Genomic DNA, 19,229 nt, shown 5'->3' with positions numbered 1-19,229 from the left:
CTGGAATAATCTGCCCCACCACTTACCTCGGGCATCATCTCCTCAATGAAATGAATTGTATAATCGATGTTAAATCGGATGACTTTACACAGAGGAATCTGGAGAATGTGGGGGAAAGCAAAGGGACACGGGGTTCAGTTTTAAGGGAGGTGCTCTTGGCACCTTCACGGTACTCTCTGCTGCATTCTGATACACGATCAAAGAGATTTAAATTGAATTACGTTTTTAAAAAAACAACCCTTGTGACTATCAGCTAGTGGCACACGTCAGTTATACACAAAATGGACAGAAAGCATTTAGCAAACATTGCCCTCTACTGGCATTTGAAGGCACAACCATATCAAGAGTTGCTTCCTGCTCAAAAGAGCATTTCAGCCAAAATTAGGGATGCCAGCCTCCAGGTGGGAGCCGGGGTTTGGCCCGGAATTACAGCTCATTCCTGAACCACAGAGATCAATTCTGAAGGAGAAAATTAATGCTTTGGAGCAGGGGTAGTCAAACTGCGGCCCTCCAGATGTCCATGGACTACAATTCCCAGGAGCCCCTGCCAGCATTCGCTGGCAGGGGCTCCTGGGAATTGTAGTCCATGGACATCTGGAGGGCCGCAGTTTGACTACCCCTGCTTTAGAGGGTAGATGGCAGCCATTGTACTCCACGTAGGTCCCAGTCTCCCCAGATTCCTTCCTCAAATCTCCCAACGTGCAGCTAGCAACCCCGAACCCTCCATCCCCTGGAGGTGGCCCAGAAGGACCCTAATGGGAACAGGAACCTCTGTTTAGGCACATAAGACCTCATGTAATTGTTCTATTAATGGCACGGGGGCATCTAAAGGGGTAGAATGTGCCTGTAGCTATTCTTCTTATCTCTTTTAATCGTGCCCTGTGACATCCTCCCCACTTGCTGTAGGTAACAGGGCTTTTCTTCCTAGTAATGCCAAGGAGATGAAAGAGGCTTAGATTTGCATTATATGGGATGGAGCCATAACATCTTGTAGTGTGATTTTGCTTATGGTCCAGGAATCACCATGTACCAATGCATTGTCAAAGGCTTTCGCGGCCGGAATCAACTGACTGTTGGAGGTTTTTCTGGGCTGTGTGGCCAGGGTCTGGTGGTTTTAAACCCGGGTAGCAGCTTTTGTGCACATGCTCACTTCTTCAGGTGTCTTCCGATATCTGATGAAGTGTGCATGCACACGACTGTTTGTATCCAGACTACGGATGGGCACCTCGGCACGGCTGCCTCGGCGATCACCGAAGCCTGAGGCGGCACGTCGGAGGCCAGGCACACATCCCTAATCCAGACTTAAACTGTTTTGGTCTTCAAGGTGCCTTTGGACTCTAAACATCCCAGCAGCCTGCTCTGAGAGGCTGAGTATTCAGGAACTTTTCAGTTAAAAGAAGAGAGGCCAGGAGCTAGAGAGACAGAAATGATGCCACGGAGTCCGCTGGACTTTTATCCATGTTTGGTCTTTAAAACTCACCACTTAAGTTTTACAGAAATAAATGCTTTTATAATACAAATCTACAAAGAGATTGCAGTGCTTCAGATCCTTCTGTTTAAAAATTGTCAAGAGAACAATTCTATTAATAGAGTCTCTCCTTTTTCTAGTGGAGAAAAGCCTGACAGCCGAGGTAACAGGGCAGCTTGCTTGCTTTCCTCCCAAAAGAAGAAAAGCTATCTTTTTGTACCCTGTTTTTACTACCCAAAGGAGTTCCAAATGGCTTACAAGCACCTTTTCCTTCCGCTCCCCACAACAGATACCCTGTGAGGTAGGTGGGGCTGAGAGAGCCCTGAGAGAACTGCTCTGTGAGAATAGATCTAATAAAACTGTGACCAACCCAAGGTCACGCAGCAGACTTCATGTGTCTCAAAGTAGTTTACAATCGCCTTCCCTTCCTCTCCCCATGACAGACACAATGTGAGGTAGATGGGGCTGAGAGAACTCTGAGAAAACTGTAACTGGCCCAAGGTCAGCCTGCAAGTGGACGAGGAGTGGGAATCAAACCCAGTTCTCCAGATCAGAGGCTACTACTCTTATCCATTACACCAAGGGACATGCTCTAAAAGGGATGTCCACCACAGAATCAGACAAATGGGTTCAGGTACCAGAAATTTCTGCTCTGTAGCCTGAAAAAACAACCATCAAGATCTGAAGCTGAGGAGGACCTGGGTACCTGACAGACAATCCCACACAGATTCAAAACAGAAAGCTCGCTTACATTGGTGAGGGGAGCATGGGCAAACATGGAGAATCCCTCAAAGATGTACTCGTGGTCATCGTACTCTACGACGGTGGGCCTGTCCGTCTGAGGAAACAAGAGGAATTCCAAGTTGGAGCGCTCTCCCATTAGGAGCCAAAGGGAAGCATAGAGGCGTCTTCCGGCTCTTGCTGTGCTGTTAGGTACTTACTAAGAAGTTTGTGGGAGGCGACACCGTGATGCGGTAGTGGTACAACCTTCCGGCGTTGTTGGTCATCGGCCGACAGGGTTTAATGGGCTTTACGAAAAGAGCAAGAAAAAGGAACAGAAGAGTTAGCCAGGGCTAAGGCCTCGAGGCACAGAGAACAGCTGTCTAATGAGCATCCTATAAAACTGGTATTCGTTTATTTATTTCTGAGATTTTGATACCGCCCTCGCATATGGTTCAGGGCGGTTTACATATAATGTCACGGGGCAATACACGGAACGACCTAAGCATGCAAGGGGAGGGGGTTAAAATTTAGGGCCTGCCCTACCCACGTAGCAAACGGAATGGCAGAATCCTCTGGTGACACCATGTCTAGGCTGAGGACCTCTAAGCTGAGGTCAATTGGGTTCCCCGATCCCAGGGAGAGATAGTTATTTGACCCTTGCTGAACAGGAGGTTGGTATTTTATTATTCACCATCTTGTTGTGTTATTATTTCGCCATGTTATATTTATACTAGCAAGAAAGCCCATTGCAAGCAGAAATGCAATAGGCGCTAGGGCCCAGGGGACACCGGGAGGTGCAGATCTCTCTGTCTCTCTCGTGCCTCCCAGCAGAAGGCATAGCAAGTAATTAGGGCTGGTGTGCAGTTTGGGGCAGCTCTCTCTCTCTCTCTCTCTCTCTCTCTCTCTCTCTCCCTACGTGGCAGCAGGGGCGGCTCTCTCTGTGTCTCTGTCAGCAGCTTGGGGCAGCTCTCTCTGTGTCTCTCTCTGCCTCCCTCGCAGCAGGAGCGATAGGAGGAAATGAGGGCTCATGTTCGGTCTGGCAGGGCTCTGTGTCTCTCTCTCTCTGTGGCGCATCTGAGAGGAACGTGGCTAGCATCCAGGGAGGGAGGGTGGGAGCTGTAGGGGCAGGGCCAATCAGGGTGCAGCCAGCATTGATTGGCCCTATTCCAACTCGGAAAGCCAGACATGTTCCACCCCCTAGGCTGTTTCACAAATATATAGAGGAAGCATAAATGCGATATTGAGCCGGCTTCCCTTGTGTGTGTGTGCTTCAAAGTTTAAGAGAGCCCTCACACAACCTAATTCTTTTGTACCACAGGATAGCAGGAATGGTTTATCATCAACCTGCCTTGGCATGGTAGCATTATAGTTATACATGTTACAGTGTACACATGTATACAAAAAATTGACCATTGAGGCCTTGGAGGCCAAAATGAGTTTGGTCGTGTTTTGACATGGTTCAAGGTTATCAGCCTAGATTAGAGATTCTCAACCAGGGCTCAGTGGAGCCCTGGAATCTTCTAAGAGCTCCCCTGGGGCCTTCTGGCCTTTCCCCTATATCCTGCCTTAGTGGACTTGACAGCACTTCTGGCCCAGTTCTGGGGCCCCTTGAACCCTGAAAAATATTTCAGGGGATCCTCCAAAGTCAAAGGTTGAAAAAGGCTGATTTAGTTATATTAAATTATTGGCCCTGTGTTATGCTTGCAAGATTTCTAAGGTAGAAATATGGAAATGTTATTAGGTTATACAGTTCCAGTTCTTTTTAGTTCAAATACTCATCAAGGGCGGAATGTCCCAATGTTTTGAATGTATAGTCGTAGGGCACTCTGTACTAAACGCAAATATTTTGGCTTCATCTGTCTCTTTAAGAATGGCTTTGTTCTCACACCACTATTGGGCACCCGACTTTGTTGCCCTCTTCTGTTTTGGCTTGCCTACATTTCTGACTTCCCCAAGATATCCGAGTCTCTGAGTTGTAGCTGGCAGGCTTCCTTGCGAACAATGCTGATTCTCTGGCACTTGGGACATTCATAGCTAGTTACCTCTTCCCCCGGATAGATGCCGTGTCTTATTCCAGTCCGTCTGGCTTTAGCACTGCACTTACAGAGAGGACCGTCGTTCATCTAGCGAGAGGGAAACACACAATGGTAGAACATGCAGCCAAACAGCTGAAATTATTCTACTCTCCGTTACCTTCTGCTTCAGAAAGACCACTGCATGTTCAAAGGCTCTATGGAATGGCAGAATAGTTCTTTACCTCTGTGGAAGGGCAGAATAGTTCTTCCTGAATTCTCCCCTTGAGATTCGAGGAGTTTTTGACACAGGTGGGCATTCAAAAGCAAGAACTGTCGGCCAGCAGAAAAGCAAGGGATCTAAGGAATTCCGCTCGTTCTGAGTTCTTGATATTTGCTCTATTATCAATCACGTATCTACAGTTTGCAAACCACGGTTTAGACACACGTGTAGGCTGCATTCAGGTATCGCATTGAAGCAGTGTTTAACGCAGGAGTTCCCAAACTTTCTTGAGCCTGAGGAACGTTTGGAATTCTGATACAGCATGGTGGGGACGGGAACAAAATGGCGGCTGTAAAATGGCGGCCGTAAAATGGCTGCCACAGAAGGCAAAGCCAGCCAGCCACAAAATAATTGCTGCAGCTTCACCTCAGTAACACAGTGCAGATCTTTGTGCTGTGGTGGTGGCTGCTGCCAAAGGAATGTTTTAAAAAAAAACCCATCTTTGCAGTCAATTAAATCTCCAATATTAATTAGAAGAAGACAAAAAAGCAGAAGAGCTGGGTGTTTGTACCCTTGAGTTTTACTACCTGAAGGAGTCTCATAGTGGCTTAACAATCAACCTTCCCTTCCTCTCCCCACAACAGGTAGATGAGGCTGAGAGAGCTCCGCGAGGACTGTGACTGACCCAAGGTCACCCTGCTAGCTGCAGGTGGGAGAAGAATGGGGGAATCAAACCTGGTTCTCCAGATTAGAGGCCGCCGCTCTAACTAGGGTTGTGCACGGCAGGGTCTGAATTGGCCGTTCCAGGCCGCCGCAGCCAGCCCTCTGCTGCAGGTGGAAGGGGAATGTGCGCTGATTCAGACCCCGCCACGCACAACGCTACTCTTAACCCCTGCCTCAAGCTGGCTCTCAATCAGAAGTCTCACTGGCCTCACCCACTTCCTAAAATCACTTGGAAAGCTAGCTTCTCCAGTCACTTACTCTCATCACAGACCAGAATTCTGAACTCAGAGCAGGCGTTCTCAACCAAGGTTTCATGACGCCCCAGGGTTTCTGGACAGCCCTGGAAGGGTTTCCCCAGATAGGTGAGAGTAAATTTTTAATATATATATATATTTTAAATTTGTTAAACATTTATCAGGTGATATGACCATATATAGTCATGAGAACTCCCCCTCCCCCCTCCCAAAATGGCCTGGATGAGGTGGGAAGGGGAGGGGCCCCAGGTGGGTGTGTCCACAGCTCTGTTTCTGCATGATTATGCCACTTCTGGGGTTTCTCAGTAGCTGAAGAATGTTTCAGGGGCATCTCAAGGTAGAAAGCTGAGAAAGGCTGAACTACGTCAGCCAACTATGGCCACAAGCTAAGGAGCCACTGTCTTCACTGCCTGCCTGCCAGCCAGTGGCAGAATGCAAAGGTGGTCAAGTATCGAGCAGGCACCCCGTAGGCTGGAAGCTGCCTTGGTTGGGATGGGAATTTAGGCAGGCCAAGTGCAAACGGTTTGTCTCCTTTTCTGCAGGCAATACCTGTCCCGGGTCGTTGTACCAAAGCTCCTCGTGCAGGCGATCCGGGTGGGCCTTCTTGCGTTTAATTTCGGCAATGACGTCGAAAACCTCGGAATCGGAACTGCTGGAACAACTGTCGTCGTCTGAGTCACAATCGGAATCGCTGGAGGTCCCTAGGGGTGAAGAAGGCAACGAAGTGTCACTTTAGGAACCTAAGCACTCAGCATTCGAACACAGAGCTGTACAAACACTGGGCCCACCATCGCCTCCCACCAGCGGAAGTGAGACAGGACCTCCTTGTCCATCTGGCCCTTAAGAACATAGCAAGAAGAAGAGCTGGTTTTTATACTTCGTTTTTCACTTCTTGAAGGAGTCCCAAAGCTGCTTGAAAACACCTTTCCCTTCCTCTCCCAGCTAAAGACACCCTGTGAGGTTGGTGGGGCTGAGAGAGCTCTAACAGAACTGGCTCTGCGAGAACAGCCTTAAGAGAACTGTGACTAGCCCAAGATCACCCAGCTGGCAGCGTATGGAGGACTGGGGAATCAAACCCCATTCTCCAAATTGTAAGCCGCTGGTCTTAGCCACTACATCACACTGGCTTTCAAGAACATAAGAGAAGCCATACCAATAGCCTTTTCAGTCCAACCCTCTGCGTCTCACAGTGGCTAAAACCCGCGTGCCATCAGCTGGTCCACCAGTGGGGCCAGAACTCCAAGCGCCCACCGTTGCCTCCAAAGCACCAAGAATGCAGAGCATCACTAAGCATAATGTTCCATCTGTGGCTTGTAGCTAATGGGTCTCGATGTTTATCCAAGCCCTTCTTGAAGCTCCTTGTGCCAGTAGCTGCCACATCCTGTGGCCCAGAATTCCACAGGTGCCTTACTCTTTGGGTGAAGGAGTACTTCCTTTGATCTGTCCTCAGCCGACTGCTCATTAATTTCCCCAAAAGCCCATGAGTTCTTGTATTGTGAAAAAGGGAGAAAAGTACTTCTTTCCCAGCCTTCTCTACCCCATGCATATTTTTGTAAATCTCTATCATGTCACCCTTCAGTCACTGTTGTCAGAATCCCCAGGTATTTCTGCCATGATTTCATTCTGTTTTATTCTGTTGCTTGTTAGCCTGGCCTTTTGGCCCCGATGTGACACAGATGCTTTTGTGTGACACCCCAAGATCAATTCCCTGCCACTATGTTTTATGCTTCCTTACTCTCCTTCCACATTTCTCCCCTCCTTTTCCCTAATGCCCTGTAGTTCCCAGACCTTCATGTTCCTTGATGGCCAACTGGTTAACTCTATGTTTTGACTTCTTTGAACGGTGCTTGGTTCAATTTCCCAGGGGATGGGAAGAGCCCCTATATTGCTCACCGTATGCTTTGTTAATCAGTCCTGACTATGCCTTCAAAGTAGACGCTTGCATTTTCTTAAATAAAGAAACTTTAATTCCATGAGTTCACTTATTTAGAAATCAGAGTCTCTCACAGCTGTTTCTCCAATCCGGAAAGCCCTAAACTCGTTTACTTTTCTTCATAGAGAAGCTGTTCCATCCTCTTAATGAATTTAGGGGCCATTTTCCAACGCGATCTTTTCTGAGGGGTGGTGACCAGAATGGTACACAATATTCCAGATGAGGCTGCACCATAAACTTATACAGAGGCATTATGATGCCGGCTGAGTTGTTTTCGGTCCACTTCCTAATATTCCCCCTCTTTAAGGCAACGTGTCTCCTGGCTCCTAGACTGCAGGATACTCCAGAGTCAACACAGCTACATCACCTGCAATCATGGTTAACCACCCTGGAGAGGTCTGTTCAGAAGAGGAACGGGTATGTGAAAAAGGCCAATTAAGGGCAGCCTGCTAAAATAAGCTACTTCTGTGCTGCCAATCAACAATTCATAGCCTGATGCCTGTATCTCAGCTGTATAGCCCCACAGTTCAGTATCAGGGGGCATCCCACCATCCCTCCCCGTAGAACTGTTGGGAGTATAGATGAAGACAGGTTTAATGGGAGATGTTTGAAAAGATGGCAGTGTGTGCAATCAGCAGCCTAGCAGCACCTGGATCCAGACAGTGAGGGTGGGTGTGCACGGACTTGCATGCCACAATCAAGTTGCAAGACAAATGTCTCTGCTATAAAGGGCAGAGAGGAAGGGAGACTAAGTACAGGCACAGTTTGTGGTTAAACCATGAACTGATCCTCAAGCCAGGAGACTGATTTGCCAACCGACCCAGTTTGTGAGCTATTTAAAGTTTAAACCCCTGCTTTCTGCTCCTGCTTTGGCAGGGAAAGGAGAAAGGAGGGGGCCAATTAAACCAAACAGCTGAGGTTTTTCTTCACGAAGAGCAGAAAGCAGGGGTTTAAATCCCTTTCATCTGCTCTTTATGAACTGTCACAAACGTGATCAAATAAATTCCCGGAAGTTCGTGAACATTACTTCGCGAACCACGAACAAGTCAAAATTTGTGATGAACTTTAGCTCGTCAGCTGGTTCATGCCCATCCGGAGGGGAGACTGGCTGTGGAAACAATGCATCACTTTACTCCTGGACACTGCAAATCTTACCCCTCATTTGTGACTCTGATTTCTGGATATGGTCACAAAACCTTCCCTTCTACCAAATTACGTACACCATGCTCAACCTGGGAGCTAGACTCTCTGCCCATGCTTCATATGGCCACCTCAATAAACTGCTTTTTGCTGCTAATGCCAAGGGTGTTCATTGAGAAAGTCCACAGGGATCTGACAGGCAGGGCCAGTCCTTTGAGCCCCACGGGCAGCTCTCCACTGCATCTTGAGTGCACAGTAGCACAGAAGAAAAAGGGCTGGCGCGGTAGTGTACATGAGATAAATCACAGGGCAGATGCGGTCTCTGGAGCTTCTGCTTCCTTGACCCGCCTATGAAGGGATGAGAATCTGTTTTGGGATCTGGAGCCTGGAACAGCATGGTACCTACCCACATCTTCGTCCAGTTTGGTCTTTGGCGGCTCCCAGGGTGGCCGGGCGGCTTTGGCCTTGGCCTGACGCTTCCCGAGCTCATCTTCAAACTTCTCATACAGGTCTCTCAGCCGGCTCGTCCCAACCACAGTGGAGTCTCCCTTGGAAGTGCAGAGGACAGAAAACAGGAGGTTAAGGGGGAATTCCTAAATGTCAATGCCAAGTCTCAGATGGTGAGAAGACTCCACACGGACACCCCAAGAAGACACGTCAAGATGGCCAGCTGGTCTAGTTTGTCTGTAGCAGTGGAAAACAGGAAGAGTCCAGCAGCACTTGAAAGATTAACCAAAATCGCAGGGAGGAGAAGCCCCCATGAGCCATGGCCCATGGCTCTGAAGAAGTGAGCCATGACTGACTCACCAAAGTTCTGGCCCTGCTGCCAATTTGGTTCATCTTTCAGGTGCTGCTGGACTCTTGCTCTCTTCTTCTCCCCCAAGCAGAAGGCTGTTAACCCAACCACAAAGGGTGATGGCCAACCACGGTTTGACAATCCGTAACGAACCACAGGTGACACTGATGCCTTCGGGAAGGTTAATTTCCACCATTTATCCAACCTTTGGATAAATGTGTCTGCCAACCCTTCTTGTTCCAACCCAAGAGGGAGCAAAGAAATGATAACATTCTCTTCATTATAAGAAAGACCCTACTGATGACCGCATTTTTCTGCATATGGGATTGTTCCCCTGCCAAACAGAAAGCATTCCTGTGAACAAATTAGCCAGTAGAGATCTTCATGCTTGGCATAATCCCACAGATCTAACCCACGGGGCGCAAGGATGCTACGCTGCTGTCCCCAAGCCCAGCAAGACCCATCTGTGATCAATCATCACATACAGCGATCAGTACACAGGGTTGCCGGCTATGTACAGAAGAGCTTTCCATATGGGTATCAGCATGAGGCGTGAAGCAGACCTGATGAGCTATGCTCTCTTGGCATCTGTGCGCTTCCCTCTGCAAACAGAGAGCTTTGCTGCATGCTAATTTTTAATTTTAAGCCTTACCACTTGCTTTTGTGGTTGTTGTTAATTTAAACCATTTTCAGAATAAGTCTCAGAAGCCGAGCCCATCGTACCATAAATCTAAGACATGATTAGGTTTAAAACTTCTGAACGCTGCACAAACGCGCACGGCGGGGCCCGCACCCTCGGCTCCTCTGCGCTCGAGCCCTTATGTGGGATCACGCGTATTGAAGTAATGCCTGTTCTGTTTAACAGAAGTGGGCATTTTTTGGCACCAGGCATTACAAATATGGCACAGTAGCAATATCACGCTGACCGATTAGCTACCTGCATTGACCCACTTTGTTCCCCCACATCTATGAAAGCAAGATGCTCTGCTCCCGGAATATAGAGAGATCGCTGAAAACAGAGAGCTGCCCATTCGCAGTGATATCGCTGGGCTTATCCCAATGAAAGTCCCAGCCCCCAGCAATAAGATCGGAACAAATCCAGCAGCCACAGAATTGCCATCTAGGGAATGAATGGTCGAAAACGTGGATTAAATCACTTCCACCTAATATCCATAACCTGATAAGCATCAACCAATTCAAGTATGAGAGAACCATGGCCCACCCAAGGTCACCGAGCTGGCTGCATGTGGAGGAGGAGTGGGGAGTTGACCCTGGTTCTCCAGATTAGAGGTCACCACTCTTAACCACCCCACCACACTGGTGCTCTGGAAATGTCCAATAAATGAACTTACTTAAATGAACTTACATGTACCCAAAGGGAGCCCTCCTAAGCAGGGGTACTAAGCCCTATGCTGTTCAACAGGGCTTACTTCCAGGAAAGCGCCTTCAGGTCTGCATCCAAAGTCTAATAGAAATCTGCAACCTGCCAGGTGCTGCTATCTCACGGATACACATTTTATAATACCAAACCTTGCATGACTAGAGGACTGGCATTATGCTCCTGGGTAGCATAAGTTTTTGCAGATATATTTTTAAAACAATCGATTAATTGGGGATGGGGGGTGGAAGAACTCTGCAGATGGCCTTTCCCTCCCCCCAGGATCTGGAAAGGCTGGAGGCCCCCAGCAGGGAACTCACCAGCAGGGGCAGCTCTCCTGCAGCAGGGATCTGCAGCCTCTGAGCCTCAGAGGGAAGTGGAAGGAGGAGGGGGTGGTCAGGGGTGGGGGAGAGAAGGTGATTGGCTGGCTGCTGGACAGACAAGCAAGCCGGTTGGAGGAGGAGGCACTCAGGGGCGGGACAGCTGCCCTGAGTGGGTGTTAAGTGCTGAGTGGCACTTAAGCCATGAGACACGCTCCTCCTCCAAGGAGGAGAAATCTATTATGTGGAACAGATATGAATTAGAAATATGAACAAAACAGTGACTTAATCTCGCCCTTTTCTGAGCTGACTGATATTTTCCCCTCAAGCTTGGCTGATTTTAATCACGCCAGTTACCACCTTGCTTTCTGAAGTAACAAATTCCAGGAGCGACCATTCTACGGGACATTTTACCCCTCCGCCTAAAACCCCAAGGCGGTTTCCAAAAATAAAGCAGGGGATGTTTGTCGCAGCCATTTAAGCGCCTACCACTTGATCCATCGGGTCGTTCGAATAGTAGCTTTCCGAATGTGTGCAGCGAACCCACACGGGCTTCAAGAGGTCTTCATCATCTTCTTCTTGGGTCTTGTCAGCGGTGGCCTCCTCTGGCTCCTTGTCCTTGATGGAGGTGTAGTTCTTCTCTCGGTTGGTGTTTTCAGACCACCGGTCCCGATCTTCTTCCCAGCGAGGTCTCTTTCGATCTTGGCTGGGGGACCGGCTGAAGGGGAATAAAGGGAATGAAGAGCGACCGTCAGTGACAGGACCAATCCCAACTCCAACGCACTTGGGTCTACAGAGTACTCAGTCCACTGGTACAGACACCCCGTTCCTTCCAACACGGTGCCCAGGAAGGCCATGGTATGGCACCCGCCCATCACCTTTTCCTCCTCCCACCAAGTAGCTTTAGCGAATGGATGGGGCGAGGGGGGGCTTTTGTCCAGCATGACTTGTGATTGGCTGTGCAGGTTTTTAGAAACATTGTTTTGGTGGCAGCTGTCCCAACAGCACCGGGATCTACACCGGGGGAGGGGGGAGCTGGAATTAAGCTGAGGCGATTATTTGGTGGCCAGCTCCACCTCCTGCGGCACCCATTTTGTTGTCGCCCCCGACATGCCTTGTCGAAATTTCAAATGCGCCCGCAGACTTGAAAAAACAATCAACCAGAAACCCTTTATGGAAAACTACTCAGGGAGACACTAAATGCATTTAGGCAAGCTGTTTTTAGAAATTACAAACATTTCGTGGCTGGCTCCAACTCTTATGGCAGCCATTTTGTGGCTGTGCTCACTGTACTGAGTCAGTATCCCAAATGTTCCCGCAGGCTCAAAAAGGTTTGGGATTGCTGTATTTAACCATAACATGATGCATAGGAAGCCTGCATCTCTTGCCCTATGGACATTTTTTAGCTCTCCCTTCAGAACATCGTAATATTATGCAAACGTACTATTGCTACACTCATTGCTGGATATCTAGCACTTGAAAAGCCACTCTGTTTGAACTGAGAAATACCCTGTTTGGGGAGGAGCCTGATTTGCAATGAAGGCCAATTCACACATGCAAGGCAAGACAGCAGTCATAGAGAAACGTGAACTTAAGGATAGCTGCCTCTCAGGGTTTCAGTAATATATTTAAAAGAGTAGGGGCTAAACCCTTTGCATTCAGGAATACAACGGACACTAGATTGGGGGGTGGGAGGTAGAAGAACTCTGTGGACAGCCTCCCACTCCCCCCGGGACCTGGAAAGGCTGCAGGCAGCTGTTAGGCAACTCACAGGCAGGGGCAGCTCTCATGCAGCAGGGATCTGCAGCCTCTGAGCCTCAGAGGGAAGTGGAAGGAGGAGGGGGTGGGCAGGGGTGGGGGGCGGAAGGTGATTGGCTGGCCAGTTGGTGGAGGAGGCACTCAGGGGCAGGACAGCCACACTGAATGTGTGTCAAGTGCTACTTAAGCCATGAGACACACTCCTCCTTTGAGCCCTTACCAGAAATATATTATGAGGAATAGATGTCTACCCTAGAATCCAGGAGAGTCGAAGGCAAAATTCTACAGTCTACATCGAACGCAAGCAAAGGCAATACCTCTGCCCCCAATTAGACATTACATTTTAGAGGAGCTCAGAAAAGCCAAACTAAAATGGTACAAGGGAGACTGGAGAACAGAAGTTCTAGGGGGTATTTATGCATCAAATAACCCTAGGAATGGGCGGGGAAGAGATGGATTCTGGCCACAGCACTTAGGAAAGAGGATTTCTCAATGCAGATGTCCTTATTCTCCCTATCTGTCTTATATTGTATTTCTTTCCTAGCACATGACTGCCTTCAGAATTAGCCTTGCTTGGACAGCGGGTTTGGCCTTGGGTGTCAAAGCCAACAGTCTGGCCTGCTCTGGCGGGCACATGAGCCAAGGCTGCCTACCCCTGGACTACAATAACTCAGTGAATTAGCCAGAGTATACCTTCTATTTATTACTGCTTTTCAGGTCAAGAGCTATTACGCAACAAAAAAAACAGATCAGAGAAAGTGTGCGTCCTCCTACCCAAACCAAATAACCAACAGCTGCCCAACAGCAACACTGAGGGCAAAACAACCCTCTTTACCTTCCCGTCCTCTTGTGATCTTTTCTATAAGATCTCTCCGCGGAAGGCGATCGTCGGCTGTCCCGGTGACGGTGCCTGTCCCTCTGTCGGTCCCTTTAAGAGTTTAAATTAAGAAATATTAAAATCCTGGTTCTCAATTCTGATAAGTTCGGACACTAAACAGCATGGGGATATCTAAATATGTTATGTTACCACTCTAAGGATACTGGAGCTAAAAGATCATAACATTTTACTGTGTTTTCTTGTTTAATTGGTCTCTTGCCGGGGTTTAATGTGCTGCTAGTCAATTTTTCCTGCCACATCTTGGTGCCATTTTACGTCTTTGAGTAACATCATGCCAAGCTAAGGGCCCTGCCTCAGAAGGCTTGAAAGACAACTGTACAGAAGATTCCAGCAATGCAACCTCAAATGAAATATTGGGACTATAAAAGGACCTTAAAACACTGATAAACTAGAAGAAAAAAGAGAGAATACAATGATGGCCTAGAAACTGCTGCAGGAAACATCACAACCAGTCAACTCAAATATTTTTGGGAAAATGATAAAGGAGGCTACAGGTGGCAGAGCCATTGTTCTTGATCTTCTTCATAGAAGCCCCCCAGTTCCTGCCTTCCACCCACCACCCCTACCCCAAGATGTTCCTGCATGTTCCGAAGTCGAGCATCTTTAGGAAGTCCTCAAATGATAGCAGATTTTCTGCTGATGTTCCCATTATGGCAAATAAAAAGTACTGTCCACTTGGGAGGGACATTTATGTCCCCCATTGCTCCTTCCACACGAGAACAACATTTTTGTCAATTTTTTTAACCCACCATTGTTAACTCGACCCAAAGTGGCCTCCAGTTCCTACTAGGGAAATATCATTAACTGGGGGATTAAAACTTTGTAAGGTACAGATTTACGCACAGCTGAGCTTTTAAGGCCAATTCTAAGTGATGGACTCTTGCTCAACATCTTCTCCGGAATAAACAGCTCAGAAATTATGCCTGATTCTTGTTCCAATATATAAGAAAGGTAGCTTTTTCAGATCCACCAACCAATTGACCTATAAACCTGTTACCCATAGAGGGATATTCTAGGGTTCATTCCTGTCAATCTTGGGTCTAATCATTTAACATTTTTTGGGAATTGAACCAGCTGGCTTTTGGAAAGGCCAATCTCCTGAAGACCATAGCTTGGTTTTACAATCGCTAGTGAAAAAATACGGTATGGTAAAACGGTGATTTAAAACAAGCTTTTGATTTCAATCACAAGAGAGCAACTATGGAAAAAATTACGGAAAAATCCACAGACGAAAAGCTATTATAGTTAATCCAACAATTATATTCTAATTCCTTGGCCCAAGTCTGAATGGGAATTTTAGGACAGCTAACACAAGGAATACCCAAAAAATAAGGGGGTTAGGCAAGATTGTCTACTGTCCTCTTTTCTGTTTGATTTATAGATAAATGATCTAGCTATTTTTTTAGCTCCGCACTAGTTGCATGGCCCTACTCTGGCATATCGAAAAATACAGTTATGCGAGATGCAGAGGAGACCTTGCTCCTTTCTCACTCCCCATTAGGCCTTTGTAAAGTACTCAAGACCTTCTCTGAACATTGGACTATATGAGGGATCATCTATAAACAGCCAAAAATGTAAAACCTTCTGGCAAGCACAGGTGCAACTGTGCAGCACGCTCTTTTTCCTGGTGGTGTGGCTGGGGTTGTCATTTTCCATCACTCTGCCCCACAAGGCTTTGCAAAAGAAAACAATTTACACCGTTCTCACCCAGAATTCACCTTTGATACCTTTGAGTCGATGGCCTACTGATATTATTAAAACACTAATATAAGGAAATACTATAGGATTTTTCCTCACTAATCTTTTACTATTGCAACAATCTTATATTGGAAGACTCAACCACTGAAGAAAACATATTGAAAACAGACATTATCTAGAAACCATTATAGTTGATTCTTCATGCATATAAATATTGTATTAAAATTGAATATATTCATATACATACACACACACACACACATATATACAGTTAGAATAAAATTAGAACAAGACTATTGCCTTGGAAAGGTTCCTTGTCTTTCTGTTGGTTTTCTATCGCGAACCCAGAATTCTCCTGGCAGGACACAAATCTCAGCCCTAAGTGGATTTAACCCAGTTTACCTGCACCATTCGTAACTTCTGTGGCGGGGCGGAGTCCTTCCCCTGACGTAATCTGACCGGTGCCGACTACCTTCCTGCCGCCTCCGGTCTGGGCTCCTCCCACGATCCCGCCGCTCAGGGTGGTTGGTGGACCGATGCCGATCTCCGTGCCCGTGGCAGTGTTCCCGGTGGCGGTGCTCTTCGTAGTGCTTCCCCCGCTCAGGGGACCTCCGCTCATTCGGGGGCTTTTCCACGGGGTACTGGCCCGAGTGCCGGAAATTGGCGTTGGCGTTGCCGCCGCTGTTTGCGTTGGTGCCGCCGCTTTGGTAGGAATTTGCATTGTGCTGGTAATTGTTAAAGTTAGGCGGAGGAAAGGTCTGCTGCGAATAGGCTGGCGAGTACACAGGCTGGTAATTCACCTGCTGAGGAATGATCGGTGGGGGCAACGGGTGCGGCATGGAGGGAGGGGGCATCATATACGGAAAAGCGTTCTGCCCGGAGGCATTTGCCGGAACGGGGGGGTTGCCAGGGTTGGGGACAGGGGGCGGAGCCGGGGGGAAGCAAGGGGGGAGGGGGAAACTCTGTCTCACTTGGTGGCCGGCAAAGGGAGGCCGCAGGGGACATTGGCCAACGGCGCCTTGAGGCGACGGGGGGATGGGTGGCGGATACGGGACGAAATCCGGCCTAGGAGGCACGTAGGTCGTAGCGGGAGGACTCTGATAGGCAGAAGGAGTCACGGATTGCTGGTCGTACTGATACTGAGGCGAAGGCTGCTGCGGATGGAGCTGTCTCAAGTTCTGGGGGCGAAAGGTTTGTGTCAAGGCCCTCACAGCGGCCCCTCCTCTGCCCCGGGGGGCCCCGCGTCCAACATGGAAAGACATTGTACACCTTTAAAAAATATTAAAAGCACACATTATGCCCCATGAAATTAAGGACTTAACACTCTCTAGATATATCTAGGTAGGTAGCCATGCTGGTCTGAAACAGCAGAACACAAAGTTGAGCCCGGTGGCATCTTTAAAGACCTGCAAAGTTTAATTCTGGGAATTGGCTTTCCCAAGCATGCAATTAGCTGAAGAAGTGAGCATGTACACAGAAGCTTATATCCAGAATTAAACGTTGCTGGTCTTAACGGCGATAAGAATATCAGAATATATTCCCCAGATGTAATCCGACTGGTGCCGACTACTTTCTTGCCGTTCTGATAGGAATATCAGAAGAGCCCTGCTGGGTCAGATCAGGGGTCCCTCTAGTCCAGCCTCCTGTCTCACACAGAGGCCAACCAGTTCCCCTGGAGGGCCAATAAGGAGGCACAGAGGCCAAGGCCTTCAGAAGAACATCAGAAGAGCCCTGCTGGGTTAAAAGATCTAGTCCAGCCTCCCTTCTCACACAGTGGCCAACCAGATCTAATGCATTCCCCCTGCAAGAAAATGGCACATGCCTTAGAACTTTGTAAAGTGGACAGCATGAATTCCAGATCTATGAGTCGAATATCAGGATGAATTCAACCTTCACTCCTTGAGCCACCTCCAGTGTGTTCACCCAGAAACAGATTAAGGGGGTAACCCTCACCAAACCATCCAGATGATATTTTTTTTGCATTGATTACTTTAAAGCAGGTTAACTTGCACATGTCTTGACCTCAATGGTCCCATCTCATCAGATCTCAGAAGCCAAGCAGGATCAGGCCTGGTTATTATTTGCACAAGAAGCCTCCAGGCAATTCCACGGTTGCTCTGCAGAGGCAGGCAATGGGACAGAGGTTGAGGCCTTCCTGGATCCTGCCTCCTGGCTCTAGGATTAAGAGGCTTACTGCCTCTGAACATGGAGGATCCCCATAGTCACCAAGGCCTGGGTCACCTTAGTCACCAAGGCCACTGATAGACTGACCTTCCATGAATTTGTCTAACCTCCTTTGAAACCTGCTTATTCCCAGGGCCATCGCAACATCTTCTGGCAGCCTAGACCAGGGGTAGTCAACCTGTGGTCCTCCAGATGTCCATGGACTACAATTCCCATAAACCTCTGCCAGCATTTGCTGGCAGGGGCTCATGGGAATTGTAGTCCATGGACATCTGGAGGACCACAGGTTGACTACCCCTGGCCTAGACCACACCATGGACTACAATTCCCATGAGCCCCTGCCAGCATTTGCTGGCAGGGGCTCATGGGAATTGTAGTCCATGAACATCTGGAGGACCACAGGTTGACTACCCCTGGCCTAGACCACATTTTAATCACTCTCTCTGTAAAGTAGCATTTCCTTTTGTTCACTGTGAACCGACTGCCCATCAGCCTCGCTGGATGCCTTCGAATCCCAGGATTTGGGAGAGGGGGCTTCTCTTTGTTCACTTTCTCCACCCCCTGCATAATGTTATAAACCTCAAGTCCCCCTTTGGCTGCCTCTTTACCTAACCGGAAAAGTCCCAGACTTTTCAGCCTTTCAGCTGGGTGACCTGTGGGCCAACCACACACTCTCAGTCTAGCCTACCTCAAGGGGTTGTTGTTGCTGTGAAGATAAAACGGAGGACAGGAGGACAATTTAAGTGGTTTTGGTTGAAAGTGGACTCCTGGGGGTGGGTGGGGAGACACACTCTGGGGATATATGCTGAACCCGTGTGATTCCACATCAGTTCTAGCAGGTTTTGTTTTGGTGTACTCTGTTGCTTTCAATTTAATCGATCTTTTGCACCAAGTTAAAGATGCATTAGATTGGAGCCACCTGTAAAAACCTTACATGGACTGGGATCTAAGAGACCCGGGTTCAAATCCCCACCCTGCCATGGAAGCTCGCTGGGTGCCCTTGGGGCAGCCGCACACTCTCAGCCTAGCCTTCCTTACAGGGTTATGGTGAAGATTAAACGGAGAAGACAACAATTTGGGCAGCTTGGCTTCCCCACGGCAGACCAAAGCAGAGCATAAAGAAAGTCAATGCCCACGCAAGAGGCCAGGCCGGGATAAAGAGAGCCACAGACGTTCTCAGCATTGCTTCCTCGCCTGTGCAAACTGCATTTTGCTTATTTAGTCGCGACTCGTTTTTCATGACTCGGCGTGCAGACGGAGACCTGCCGATCTAAAGGGGAAGAGCTGCAGAAGGGAGCCCCGCGCTTCTCTTAAGACACGACCCGAGGCCCGGGGAGGCTCCGGCTACGTCCTCCTGCCGCCCACCCCAACCTTCTCCCCCCCGCGCCGACTCCGAGGGAAACCCCCCAAATAAAGGGCCGGGAAGTCGTGCATGCGAGTCGTGCAAAGGGCAGCCCCAAGGGCCCAGAGGCGCCTAGTGGCCCCCCAAGCCCGGGGGGAGGGCGCTCGCTCGCCTCTGCAGCCTCACCTGCCGAGGTTTCATCTGGGTCCGCACCGCCGCTGCCGGGGGAAACGCGAACCTCGGAGGAGGAAGGCTCGGCCCGACTCAGGATCGTGGGCAAAGCTTCGGCCCACCGGCCGGCCAGGTCCCGCGGCTGCGCCTCCAAGGCCGCGCCCCGCCTTCCCTTCCCGCCATGCCCGCGTGTGTCACGTGTGGACGC

The 19,229-nt window shown here is 48.8% G+C and overlaps 1 protein-coding gene across 2 annotated transcripts in view; it reads right to left on the bottom strand.

The window, feature by feature from the left end:
- DROSHA (drosha ribonuclease III) overlaps window positions 1-19,199 on the bottom strand; it is a 108,050-nt gene extending 88,851 nt beyond the window's left edge. Inside the window, exons 1-10 of one of the 2 annotated variants that reach the window (XM_077353447.1) lie at window positions 19,037-19,199; window positions 15,727-16,502; window positions 13,564-13,656; window positions 11,460-11,688; window positions 8,883-9,024; window positions 5,953-6,104; window positions 4,234-4,314; window positions 2,410-2,496; window positions 2,220-2,306; window positions 27-98 (exon numbers count right to left, since the gene is read on the bottom strand). In XM_077353447.1, the coding sequence (XP_077209562.1) occupies window positions 27-98; window positions 2,220-2,306; window positions 2,410-2,496; window positions 4,234-4,314; window positions 5,953-6,104; window positions 8,883-9,024; window positions 11,460-11,688; window positions 13,564-13,656; window positions 15,727-16,502; window positions 19,037-19,051 (1,734 nt within the window). In that variant the 5' untranslated portion in view covers window positions 19,052-19,199. Of the gene's footprint in view, window positions 1-26; window positions 99-2,219; window positions 2,307-2,409; window positions 2,497-4,233; window positions 4,315-5,952; window positions 6,105-8,882; window positions 9,025-11,459; window positions 11,689-13,563; window positions 13,657-15,726; window positions 16,594-19,036 lie in introns of both variants that reach the window. The other variant, XM_077353445.1, reaches the window with a different exon arrangement.
- Between the last annotated feature and the right edge of the window lie 30 nt (window positions 19,200-19,229).

This window comes from Paroedura picta, chromosome 9, assembly GCF_049243985.1.
Source record: "Paroedura picta isolate Pp20150507F chromosome 9, Ppicta_v3.0, whole genome shotgun sequence".
In the NCBI taxonomy this organism is placed as follows: domain Eukaryota; kingdom Metazoa; phylum Chordata; class Lepidosauria; order Squamata; family Gekkonidae; genus Paroedura; species Paroedura picta.
The sequence above is the reverse complement of the archived record's forward strand: the minus strand, read 5'-3'. Positions and strand labels throughout refer to the sequence as shown.